The following is a 14,006-nucleotide window of genomic DNA, read 5'->3' as shown; positions in this document are numbered from 1 at the left end:
TTAGAGATAATTACAGTGCGACACAGGTGCTAGGTGTCATATTATGTTTCTCTTAAGTAATATAAACTAATTAGCAGTATTGCCATTTTAACGAGCTATACAGCGCCTCCCTGTGCAAATACTGAATGTATCATGTTATACCACAGTCTCATAGTTTCTCATAATCTTGGCTACTCCTCCTCTTTTCTCAGAAAGGATTCAAAGTATAGTTGCGTTTGTTATCTAATTTTAAACTCATTTGGAATGGCAGAATGAATGAATGGCATAATGGCATTTGTGTGTTGTTAGCATCAGTGAGCTGAGTTGTTAGCCTAGCCATGTAATTATATTATTCTAAGTGGTGTCACTGATCCTCTGATTCAATTAAGTCTTTTCGAGATAGTGAAAATATGACATTTATTTAAATGATATGAAGTGGAATAGAACTAATATTTGAGTTGAGGGAAGTTTAGTCAAACGTTACTGATTTTCGAATCTATGATCATCCAAACTGAAATGAAACATAAAGGAATATTAGAGAAAAATCTGTGACGAAGACAACAATTAGATATAAAGTAGAAAATGTTTGTTGTTGACGCTTTATGGCTGAAATAATGGCAACTATCTTAGTTAAATGCATTTTAGCTTCATGCTTCAGAGGAAGATTGACCTGTTTTATAAGGGAAAAGAAAATCTAAGATTGCTGAGGATTCATTAAATTTAAATTTCCTACCATTTCTGAAAGCATGATCTGAATGTGGTAATGTGCAGAAGGGGAACTGTGCTTATTTATATTTTTCTCTGCTTCCTTTTTCATTCCTTCATACATTCTGACCAACAACCTCTTTTACTTCTGGCTACCAGGCTGCTCCTTCTTATATTGATTTTACATTGCAATATTATTTTTCGAATCCTCTCTAACGGAACTAAACAATTGCCTCTGCTGTAGGGGTTTAAATTCCCTTCCGTAGGTAACTTCTCTTCTTATATAGCTCAGCACTGAGTTGTATGAATGCTCTTGTCATATTATTCTGTGGTCGGCCCTAAATCTAGGGATTACTTTCTTTTTACAAACTACATTTACCATGCTGATTATGAACCAGAATACAAAAAGGCTGATAGATCAAAAGCATTTGTATGGGCAGTTGAACAGGAGGTGAATATTTAACGCTTTTGTTCATCAATAACTCTTTGGCTTTGACCTGTCTGAGCAAGTCGTGCAATAAGGTGAAACACAGGTCACAGCGTCTAACAAATATGAAAATGTGCACTATTTAACAGAATATGGAGGCGATTCTTCCAACGCCATCGATCCCTTCTGTTCAACACTATACAGGATTTTCCAAAACTAAGCCTTTCTGCTAAGCTGTGAACTAGATGTTGTAGTATTGGCTTGTTGAGCATATTGAACTATTCAGCATTTCGTAGTTAAACACTATTAATAAAAAAGAGTAAGCAAAAAGGACCTATTAAAATATTTAGATGCAAATCTCAGCAATCCAGAGCAGTTGAGTTTGGTCAGAAAATCGTTAGGAGTTGCACTTGCTATTGAGTACTCAGCACCGCCAGAATCAGAAATCAGATGTTTAAAAATATCTTTCCCAAACACATCCACAGTAGATGTTAAATGTAGCATAAAAGCAAACCTCACTTTGGTAAACGGAATACCCCCGAAATTTGCACACACACTCTTATTTATCCTGATGATGTTCCTTGTATTAAATAGTCGAAGGAGAAGAGGTTGACCACAGGACAGCACTGAGAAGCTGGGTCAGACACAATTCATGAACTTTGATACTCCTGTGTGCGGCTGTCCACAAAGTTAAAATAATGAAACTTTCTGATATGTTTGTAAATGATTTAGAATGACCTCTCGCCCTGTCCTTCACCATAAACGCTACCGCGAGAAAAACCTGAAGAGAGTGGCTAAGCAGAGAGTTTTGATGGTAGATTCGCATTCAGCTAACAGGAATAATAGTTACAGACAGCATAATGTGATGGAGATAAATTTGGAAACTATTTTAATAAAATAGAAACCTTATCATTTAGAACTATTTCCGCCAGTCTCTCTCTCTCTCTTTGTATTGCTTCCTGTTTTATTCCTGTTTTCATTAAAAGAAATCCTTTTGAAAAAAAAAAAAAAAAAAAAAAACCTGATCAAATTAGATAAAATCTCTTCAGTTCCATATTAGCCTAAATGGATAATACCTCTTTATTTTTAATTTTAATATAAAAATAGTTTGATTATTAACAACCATTGGCTTTAGTGGAGATTTAAATGACAGAGCATCTGAAGTAATAACCAGATCCTATTGATCATGTGTAATACTGTTAGTTGAGATTCGTCGTTTTAAATTGTTACAAAGTTAATCAATAATAACATACCTGAATCTTTTCTGAAATCACACCCTTCATCAAATCCATATTTCAGAACTTTATCACAACAGAATAGTTTGCATTCCTCAGAAGACAGTAAGGAATACGAAAATTGCAATGATCCTGACTTATATTGTAGATGAAAACAGAATGTTATTACGTTGTCTATATATACCCTGTAGAACCGAATTTGTGTGGTATTCACATAGTCACAGATTCGATTCTAGGGGAATATATGGTCGATGCAAAAACTTCACCTTTCTGCAAATGGTTAGAAGTTTAAATATTGAAGGTATCAAAAAACATGTGCATGCTGAATATTGGGGAATTCTAAAAGTTTTGCTGCCTCTAACATATTTACTACACAGTAGAACAATGCTTAATATCTATTTGTGTTGTTCAGTCGTATCTATCACTGCTAATTACAAAAGTTAATCACAAGATCAGTAAAAAAAAAGTCTGAAAAATACCAATTCATTAATGAATCTTTAAAAAGACACTTAAAAAGTTAGTTTGATATGCCAGATGTTAGCAAAATTTTCATATCAAATATACAGATTTCATCCAAATATATATATGACAATAGTACAAGCAGCGTTCGAGACACTGAAAGGTATTTACTTGTATTACAAGAACACGATTGATGAATGAAGTCTGCATTTATCTAATTACATCTGTGAATTTTGTACATAACGTTAAATGCCATCTCCAGTTCAATTGATTGGACTTTAATGGTTTAAAATGAATGTTTCCTTGTTATCTGCATGATTTTTATATTGAGAATGGCAAAGTAAACTAGAAGTTACTGATTGCCTAATTTTATTCAACAGAACTAGATTCTGGTAACTTTTGGATGACCTTTGCAAGACAAAGACAGGACAGATCTATTGTACATCATATTACCCTCTTCTTTGATGTCTTTTCTTTTTCTTGTTTCCTTATCAATTTCCTCCCTCTTAATGCTATTTTAGCTTCTCGGTCGTTATTTCTTTCGATATTTTGTTTGACAAATGTAACAAGCCATGTTTGAAATTATTGCTGGTGATTTAGACTAAAGGGCATCAAAGGTTAGTAAAGTCAATTCAGTCAAAAAGCTTGATTTACCTGATGGTCAATGAAGCGATCATCGTTTGATGAATATTCTTAACATATTCATAATATCTGCTTTTGAAAATAAAACAGATTGAACTTTGGGCACTTGATTACACGTATAGTATTTAGTTAAATTGATGGAAATTATGAGATGCACACAAATCCGGTGATAAACTCCCTGCCTCCCTATTGGCTGAGCCAGTCACATGGCTGCCTAACTTTATTCAGTTGACAGCAAGTAGGAGGGCTCTATGGCAGGAGAAAAAAAGACAACACGAGAAAAATTAGTATTTTCTACCTTCAGAAATTAATGGCCATGAGTTCGTATATGGTGAACTCTAAGTATGTGGAGCCCAAATTTCCTCCTTGTGAGGAATATTTACAGAACGGCTACTTAGCTGAGCAGGGCTCAGACTATTACAGTGCATCGCAGGGCTCTGATTTTCAGCACCAGGGAATCTATCCACGGTCAAACTACAGCGAGCAGCCCTTTAGCTGTAGCAATGCCCAAGGCTCGGCAGTGCAGCCGCGGGGTCATGGACAGGAGCAATCCGGCCCACCGAGCCACTTCCCCGGCCAAGCAGAGCATTGTCTACCGCCTCCAATAGCCAACTCACGAGCCTGCGGCCAGCAGCAAAACCTCAAAACCCCAAACGGGTCAGCAATTAAGCAGCCCGCAGTAGTTTATCCCTGGATGAAGAAAGTCCATGTTAACTCGGGTAAGGATTATCTTCTTATTTTGCTCTTCTACCCTGATTAAGCTAATCCTGTTAGATGTTTGCTGAAGTCCTTCCAAGGCTAATAGATGAGGTTTTTTAAACTGAGGGAGCCAATTACACTCGTCATAAATTTTTATTGCAGAGGAAATAGGCCGTTGGCCATGTGGCTCTTTTCTGTGGAGGAGAAAACTCCATTTTAGAAGCATGGTAGAGATTTCCAGAGTGTCTATCTGTATAAAGAAGGAAGAAACATGCACTGCTGTTGTAAGGAAATGTGAGCAGACATAACAGCCACATGGTAGCAGCCTGTAAGGTTTGTTGTGTGAAGTGTGACTAGAAAGTCAAGATTGGATTTTTAAAGTAATACATATTTTTTTCTCAGTGAATCCCAATTACACCGGAGGGGAACCTAAACGCTCCAGGACAGCCTACACGAGGCAGCAAGTCCTAGAACTGGAAAAAGAATTTCATTTTAACAGGTATCTGACTAGGCGTCGTCGTATTGAAATAGCCCACACTTTGTGTCTCTCTGAACGCCAGATCAAGATCTGGTTTCAGAACAGAAGAATGAAGTGGAAAAAAGATCACAAACTGCCCAACACTAAGGGTAGGTCTTCTTCATCTGGTTCAAACCAACATTTACAGACTGTTTCCAAGGACCACCAGACTGACTTGACAACTTTATAGAAGAGGTGACATTTTCCATTTCATCCTTTGATTTAGAACAGTACTGTACATAAATGACATTATCCAAGCAGAACCTGCATGTAGCAGCTAAAGACTCAAGACTGTCATCTTGCTTTAAGGTACTGTTGTAAAGAGGAGATAAAATGACAATGCTTTGGACTTTATTTGAATTACCTTCATTAGCACAACCTAAAAACTCTTCTCACAGGTAGTGGGAAGTGGGAAAATAATGCCTGAGATCTTCTGTCCATAAAAAAGTAATAAATCATTGAAAATGAAATTGTCTTCAGTTTTGAATTTTAAAGTTGAGATTTGATGCTTTATTCCGGTATTTTTTGGTTTTATTATTATTATTTTTTTTACCCCAGGCAATTTCCGGATTATGCATTTGGGCAAATTCAGGACAGAAATCTATGGCTTAGTCTTTTATTTAAACTAGGAAGATAGTAGTTGTGAACTTTTTGTGCTGCTTTACATTTCGTGGTGTAATGAAAAAACTTGCTCATTTCCATAACATCTCAGAGCAAATGCATAGAAATGAAGTGAAAACGGGTTGTTGTTTTTTCTGATTATATTAGCCTATTTATTTATTGTTAATTAGAAAGAATAAAAAGAAAAATAGTCAAACCAAAAATACTAAAGAGGAGAGGTGAAATCCAGTATTCCTTCTTTTCTGTATCCATATGCATAATGATCAGTTAACCTGAACATACAGAACTTTTCTGTCTCTTTTCTCTGATTTCCTTTTCTGTAAATACGAAAGCGTTCCTAACCCTTCAAAATATATCTTCTAGAAGTTACATTCTTTATTATGTATTTTAAATGCCTGCTTTATTCAGCGCTATACTTTGAACCAGAGTTTCCTAATTTAAGAAAGAAAAACAAACAAAAAGCTGTAAATAAATAAATAAATAAATATACAGAGTGAAATCAAAGCGATTTGTGGCATTATTTAAGCCATTCTGTCTTCAGCATAGATTACACGCTCTTTGTTTCATGCCCTGTTTTTAGTTCAAGTATAGTTTTAAAGAAGGATGGGAAATATGATTTTGGGAGGGTGTTCATTTTTTAAGAAGACAAATTAGCTTGAATTGAACGACTGAAAGAAAGTTAATTTTAGGGGGAAATAAAACGTTTTAATAATAGCTGAGCAAGTCTAATGTACTTTGATTTGTTCGGGGATGTCTTCTGCACCATCGAAAAGTTTTTGCGCAATCAGCCTTTCTTGTTTCTTCGCTAAAATGCTAATAAAGTGAGCAAAATCAACTTGCCCCCTTCACTTCCACCTAAACGCAGACGGATTTAAAGATCAGTGCTTTACTCTTGCACTCTGAAAGCAGTCAAGAGGATGTACCAGGGCATCAGCTATTTTAACTAGATATTACTTCTATTTTTTTAAACTAAATTCTTCCTTCTATACAAAGAAATATCACATTACAATATCTGAGTTATTTGGAAAGTTCAAACATGTATTCTGGGTGATAATAAACCGGTATCTGGACATTTAGAGAAAACATTAAGAAAATTGATTTAATATAGGTTGTGAATAAAAAGGCAAGAGCCTAAAAAATAATTCAATTGGCAAAATTAACCGTGGTCGGGGATTCATTTCTGCCCTTTACTCATCCCTAGAACTTGTAAAGTATTTTACAAGACTTGGTCTTTTGTATTAGATCCTGGAGACAATTCTTTGTTCTTCTTAGGGTTAGCCTCGTTCTCAGACTTGCATATGGCCATACTTGAATCTCCACGTCGTGATATTAAAGATGGATATTCCCGCATTATTCGCATCATTGTTTCTAATACAAAAAGCACAGAGTTCATACATAGTAAAGACGTCTTTTTTCTGACGCCTTCACGTTGAGAAGCTGAAAAGGTATTTTACTGAAGTTCGGCTAAATTGCAGAATCAGGTTCATCCAGAGGACAAATTTTCTATTCGATTAGCTGTATTTCAGCCGGGAAGAGTGACCTCTAAACCCTTAACCTTTTGGACCCTAACTACTCTTCCTTTTCTCTAACATGGAGAGTCGTTAGATGCAGCATTTGGAAGGGGCTTTCTTTAGGCAAGTTTAGAAGCTGTTGAAACTAATTATTTTTTCAATCTACGTTCAATCTACACAGGTGTCACAAATCATGTATATTCTGTCAAAATTAACCTGAAAAAGAAGCCCTGGTTAGTCTGATTTAAGATAAATCCCCCTATTGTTTACCTAATGTCTGTGCTGAGCTAATTGGGAACCATGCAGACATGTTATTTTGGGGGGAAAGCCAACAACTTTGGCTTCCTTTGTGTAATATTCCTTAAAGTAACTTGCTCAGAGAAACAAATCTTTGATTTGTATGTCTTAGGTTGAGATGAATACCTACAGTGAAAGAGCCAAATTCTGCTCTCAGATTTAGCCCCCGCCCCCCATTGAAATCTACTTAAGTAACTGAAGTAAAACAAGGGTGTATCTGAGAGCAGAAGTTGGCCCATTGTCTATCTTCTGGACGAATGTTTGGTTCAGACACAGCTCTTAAAATCTTGTTTGCGAGTCCAATTTGAGCAGGGCTGGGGGAGTTGAAGTTTACTAGGTAACAATCACATCTGTAAGATCTGAAAATACTTGAATTGAAGCACCAGTGTAACAAAATATATTATTTATTTACATCTGCCACTGTTCTGAAGGTTCAGGAATGAACATTTCTGTGTAAAGATAAATACAAACAAAATTTGCTGTTATCGCCCATTTTAGCCCATAGAAAAGGCAGAAGAGTTTTTAACTCTCTGGAGAGGTTATGTGTAAGAAGTAAAGATGTTTCTTTTTGTTTATCACGGTTACAACGTTGTGTATTGCAGCCTTTTGTTATACGATTGCATTGTCCAACAATACTATTATATTTGTCAGCGTGAGATGCTTTTTATAGACTTTATCAATGTTTTGCTGCCATTGATTAAACTATTATTTATACTAACTATCGCCTGTAGTTTTGATGTAAGTCCTCTATATATATTTGAAACAATAAAAGGTGTAGAGAAGCATATTCTGTTTTGTACCCTGACCAAATTGTCTTAATCATACGGACAACTTCTCTATTCTCTAATCATACAGGCCCTACATAATATTGTAAAAGCATGGATGTTTATCTATAATCCCAATGTATATATCCAACTGTCCCTTTGAACAGTTTTGCAAATGACATTAGCTACAATGGTGTGACTTTGGGACAAACTGAAGTTTGTATTTACATTCAGGCCGCAGTTAAAGTGCCCATCATCCATTTGTTAATGTTTTACATTTAGCAAGTCATTCTTAAATGACTCGCAGATGCATGCACTCTTGATAAGTAGCAAGAAACCACACCTGAACTTACTTCGAACCCTACACAAGTGGTGTGTATTTTAGGTGGGTAATGCAAGAAATTATTTTAAAATTCAAAATCGAAGTGAAATAGGGTAGGTTTTTTGTTTTTGTTTTTAAATTAGAAGTAGGTTTAATTACTTCAGCTGATCTCAATAGGACAAAAATGAAAGACAAACTTAGAATTTTCAACTTTCCTGTGGACCTGAGGCAGCCTCCTTTCTTTTTGATATAAGTCCTCAAACAACAACAAATATTTCTTACTACAAGAAGTCGATTGCACTATTTTTAGCATAGATATATGTCACATATGACTTATCTTTTCTTGAAGACTGGCCAGGGCATGAGTCCAAAAATAGAGTATTCTTCTTTTGTGACATGAACATAATGCAAAAATGAGGCTTGTACCCTGAATACAATTAATGCATGGGGAAGATGTGTGTGCATGTGTATTTTTCAGAACACAGGCATTAAGTTTAAATATTTAGAAACATCTTCTGATTACACTTTGACCGCCTTGTGTCTAATGGCTCCTCCTGTTACTACCAATACATCAATACAATTCTGTATATTATATCACCACTAGTCGTTAAGGTAAGAATGAGGAGGAAAGGCAGAGTCAATAGCAAACACCACTCACTGTACAGTACAGTAAATAGGGACCTTTCAATGCAGAGCCACAGAGCTTCCAACGGCCATGTTTGTTAGCCCTTTCCCCTGATTTTTGTAACCGTATAGACCAAAATGATCTTGCTAGGAAGAGTCATAACAGGCAGAATTCAAAGTGCAAGGAAGATGATAAGAATAGATTTCTACAAGTCCTGACCACGTGATTTGCGAAATAATTAATTCAGCACGTCCCTTAAGAAACACGGAGTCGTCATTAATCTGCCAAGCAAAGGACTCTATCAGACTTGAAAACTGAAGAGATCCCAAGAATATAATATACAAAGGGTGCAGGCTCTTTCCCTGCACAGCAATATCTTTGGTAGCAGCCGAAAAAGAGACGCTTGGTATGTAAACATTTTACTTTTATTCCTTCATTTTAAAATCCTTAATGAACTTAGCTGTCAAATGCTTGACAAATAGGACCCTTTGCTTCCTGATTTGGAACCATGCAATAGCCAGAAGTTGTTGGTCTAGGCTTATGCGGTGACCTTAAATTCAGAGCAAAAGATTTACCCTTTCTGAAAAATTCTGATATTGGGCAAAGGCTCCCTTTGTGTGTGTGTGTGTTTGTGTGTGTGCGTTCTGCATGGAGATAACAAGAAGGCAAAAGAAAATAGAAAGGTCTCGCTAAGAGCTTTATGTGTGGTGAAATGGGAGAAGATTTACTGGTTGCTTATGTCTTACTGGGAACAATACTGGCTGTCAGGGCATCTGCTGTCCATTCTTAAAATGGTGAGAAAAGGCCCTGAACTTCTTTTCAAGCAAGGGTCGTAATTTTTTCTTTGCGTCATAATAGAAGGCTATAAAACTGCGTTGAAATTTTACCCAAGGCAGGTTTTAAGCAGCAGATAATGAATTCCGAGCTTGCTTCCTCCCACCCACCCCCTCGACATTACTGCTACCGTTACACAAAGGGAAAGGTTTATTTTGATTTTGATTTTTGCCGGATAAATGTCCATTTTGACCCGGTCTTGTTCGGTTTCTCTCTGAAATGATTAGCAGAGCCTTCGTCTATGTGTGTGTGTGTATGGGTGAGTGGCGGGGATGGGGTGTGGGGGGGAGGATGCTGAAAATAGAAAAAGACTAGGAAAAGCCCCCCAGTCTTTGGGTCATTTTGCGGTGGACACACACTCTGATAACTTTGGAATCAGTGGTCCAAGCTAAAGGAAAATCGAGGCTTGCCCTTATTTTATATACAAACCCTGTTTCCCATTCTACAGCATGCAGACCGCCAGGCTAAGATTTCTCTATTAAACCCCCCAGTCAGTTGGAAATACTTGCTGCTAACAGGATATTCTTTATTATCTCTCGCTGGAGACGTTTCTAAAACCCCAGACTGTAGCTTTTACTGCTTCCGTTTCGGTGGCAGGAGAGACACAAAGTTTCCCATGTTATGAATGATACGTTCAAACAATAACACATTCCATCAATTATTCAAAGATGACAAACGCTTCTGTACTTTGGTAGCGGCTAAAAAACCAGATTTGCCGCTTCAGGATAACTTCTTCGTGTCCATCAATGAAGTTTCTATCACCCTGTGTGCCCGGAAAGAAACCAAACTCCACAAAGCCACGCGGTAAAATGGCCCCGACCAGAAATGGAAACGCTTTAATAATACCGTTTATTCCTGCATAGAGCCTGGGATATTTGATCAGTTTGACAATTGCCGGGGTTGTTGTTATAAATCATCGTAAGTAATTCCTGAAAGGGTGCGAGGCTGTTGCGGGGCGGGCGAAGACTGTAAATCTTTCTGTTTTATTGCTCTATGAACATATGCTCCGATTGAGGAAGTCTTCAGATCCTTTATTGGAGACAAATTCCCTCCAAGCTTGAGTCCCATCGCTGGAGTTTCACACCTCTTTATTGCTTTTGCAGTCCCCGTGCAATGGCTTCATTTTTGCGGTTGTTGTTATGTTTATGCCATAGAACCTAAATGAACCCCGCGGTGGCGTGTGACTATTGCTAAAGATATTTATACATTGAGGATAAAACGGGAGATTTTTCTTCTCCATCCCTCCTCTCGATCTCTCCTTGATTAATGGCACACTTTGCACTTTCACTTTTATGTAAGGAGCGAACGAGACTTTCGTCATTAGAAAAGGTGTAAACACTATTCCGAATCCATGTCTACACACACCGTTCTGTGAATACAGCTCTGCAGAGAGCTACACTAACAGAGAACTATATGGCCGAGGAAAAATGACGCGAAGAACAAGTGCCTTTTACTTGATGCAAGATTCAAGTACATTATTTCCAAGAAATATAAGATTATAAATTGTCGTAAACAATCACTTGCTATGAAGGCGTGCTTCAGTAACTGGACTCCAATCTTCTTCTAACTTGTTTGCAAAGTCAGGAGAAGCGATGTAATTCAGATAAATGTTACAATACACTTATGGATTGGGCGGTATAGTAAGGTGACACGTTACTGTCAGATCGCCATGCTTTGGATGGTAATGAAAGTTTAGCAGATCCCAGATTAGGGGTGGTGTATTTACAGCTACAGACACCTTAGAAAAATCAAACAAAGGAGTTAAAATAATGTTTTTACTGAATTTGAGCAGTTCAGGGCGTTTTTGTACACGCATTTAATATAGAAAGAGTGTTTGTTCTAACTCATTGTGTATCTATGTTCGGGTGTACATATACACATATAGTGTTTGGTCTGTCTCTGTGTATAGACATATACACACACACTCACACAGAGAGATCAGACTCAGTGCACCGCAAAGAGAAAAGTAAGGCGATTTTTCTAAGTCTTCTTTAATCTTCCGATCCGGAAAATCCGAGTTTACCTAAATTTCCACCCCTATAGAGAAGGAGAAAACAAAGATTAGTGCATATTAGTAAAACCTAGAACATTTCAGACAGCTTGGTATTGTACATTTGTGCTTCAGGGTTTTCATTAAACCATATTTTCGATTACATTAAATCCCAATTTCTTTTCATCTGCTAGCGGAAATTTCTGAATTAATAATTTGTTTGATCAGCAATGGCTGAAAAAAACTATAATTCAAATTAATATCCTGTGTATTTGTCCGCCCCCCCCCCCCCCAAAGATTAATACAATAGCCATTATAAAGTGTTCATGGATTAAGGGACCCTTCCACTGACGGTTGCTGCGGCAGTTCAATTTGCTCAAAAGATATAAGAACGCTTGATTCGTCTAGGAAGAGAAGGTCTTCAAAATACTTAACCTAAAAGATCAATTAATTCAAGGGTTTTGTAACCCGTCAGAAAAGAAATGTTGCCATTTGGTGCCTAAAACAATAATGTAACCCAGCCTTTATTGGAGTGTGAGGCGTTTTTGCATTTGACTGCTGCACAGCTTTTATATGAAGCTTATGGGTGCTTTTGGATCCTGTGTAATGCCCCCAGCCATGTACATTCTGGGAGCTTTGGAGAGGACAGACAATGTGAAAGTTCCAGCCTCAATCAGAACAATCTGCTCTCAGGATCACGTGAACAAATATGCTTGTATTTCAAGGCAGCGCCTCTATTTGTGATTATAAAGGGGTTTCTGTGGCTCTTCTAAAAAAAAAATCATAAATGGCCGCATGATTTAATACCACAACAAAGCAATAGCCGCTCAATTGCTGCCTTTTATTCCGTGGGGTTGATTGCCAAGGACTGCTGTTATGTATTAAAAACAACAACAACAACAACAACAACAAATTCTGAACTCCATTCGCCCTCTTTTATTGGTAGTTGAGCCTGAACCTGTTTCATTCTATCGGGAATACTGGTATATGAAAATGTCTGTAACCCGCAAGATCAGGCTTAGGATAATCCTGTCTGCAGACAAAGGGTGAAGGATATATTCTAACAACTGCAAGCGCAGATATTGAGTCTGAGGAGCCCAGGTTTATGATAAATTGATACCCAGGTAAGCAATTGCATGACAAATCGGAACCTTTAACCATAGGTCTACATTATCGCCGTTAGTCAGAGACTAAATATAACTTGCTAGTAATCTGTGATCTAACTGACTGCAGACTATGTCTAGAAATCTGTGTTTCCATATACATTTATAGCACTATCATCTTAATGATATGCTCTTTTGGGGGGGGAACCGAAACACTTTCCAAATGTCCAGGAAAATATGTTTGCCCCCGTCTTGGTTTGGGTGGTTTCAGGTATGGAATTGAACAAATGAAAGAAAAAGTTTTTCATGTTCTGTCACTGCCCAAGTACTATAGAGCATCCTATTAATTCGTTGACTTGGACTGCTGGGCAGGGTGTAGCCGGGTTGATTTATACGGTACAATCTGAAATAAATTCACTGGTAACGGAGCCTCCACATAGGTTTCTTGAATGCTCTTACCATCCGCACTCACATACTCACATTTTTTCCTTAGCCTTGGATTCATATTTATCATTCGATGCAGCATTTCTATCTGAGCTTCCGGGTTTTTCATGTATTTCAGGCACACGTGCTGATAAAGTACTCTTGGCTATTCAGACACCAAGAAATGTTCTTAAAATATATTTCCACAGTTTGGGCAACTTATAAATGAGCCAGCATGTTCAGCGAGGGAATATTTAGTGGAGGGCTTGAGGTCTACAACCAATAAATTACAAACAAATGTCGTACCTGTTTCGCCTAGTAAATGGCTATCACAGTAACATGTTTAAACCTTAACTCAACTTTTGGCTGTTTAAAATATCCAGAACCTCTCACCAGCTGCAAAGTTTGTGTTTTAAATAACTTTCCACCCTATTTAAAATGTATGAATTATGGAGGACCTGTTCCGGTTATACTTATTGAGATGGGCATAATATATTATCCATCCTTTGTGTTGGATCCCAGCAACTCAGAATAAGGCACTGCTGGGCAAAACCTTACAGCAGTCTTCAGATCTCTCAGTCTCTTAGGCGAATCTTCCTTCATTTGAGATGCTTATCCATATTTATGCAGAACAATGAAAAGATGGAGAGAAAGTTGTTTTGTCAATTGCGTGTGCGCTGCTCGATCAGAATTTAAAGGCAGTGAACATTTTTCTTAGCTCTGTGCCTCCAAGCTGCTGGCCTGCCAAGTTAGTCAGCTGAATCCAATTACTGCAAGCAGCATTTCATTTGGCTGGATGGAAGCACTCACTTATAACTTCACCTAAAATTTCAATAATACCTAGATTGGGTCC

General features: G+C 37.4%; 2 protein-coding genes across 4 annotated transcripts in view; both read left to right on the top strand.

Annotated features, from left to right (window-relative positions):
- The window catches only part of HOXD3 (homeobox D3), a 38,241-nt gene that overhangs the window by 11,098 nt on the left and 13,137 nt on the right, over positions 1-14,006 (top strand). The window lies entirely within an intron of this gene.
- HOXD4 (homeobox D4) lies at positions 82-8,157 on the top strand. The gene is made up of 2 exons (XM_067549195.1): positions 82-4,166; positions 4,549-8,157. The coding sequence occupies exons 1-2, from the start codon at positions 3,758-3,760 to the stop codon at positions 4,851-4,853; spliced, it is 714 nt and encodes a 237-aa protein (XP_067405296.1). The 5' UTR covers positions 82-3,757; the 3' UTR covers positions 4,854-8,157.

Source organism: Emydura macquarii, unplaced genomic scaffold, assembly GCF_026122565.2.
Source record: "Emydura macquarii macquarii isolate MOO-44397 ecotype Brisbane River unplaced genomic scaffold, CSIRO-AGI_Emac_v2 contig_1253, whole genome shotgun sequence".
Lineage (NCBI taxonomy): Eukaryota > Metazoa > Chordata > Testudines > Chelidae > Emydura > Emydura macquarii.
This window is presented reverse-complemented; position numbering and strand designations above follow the sequence as displayed.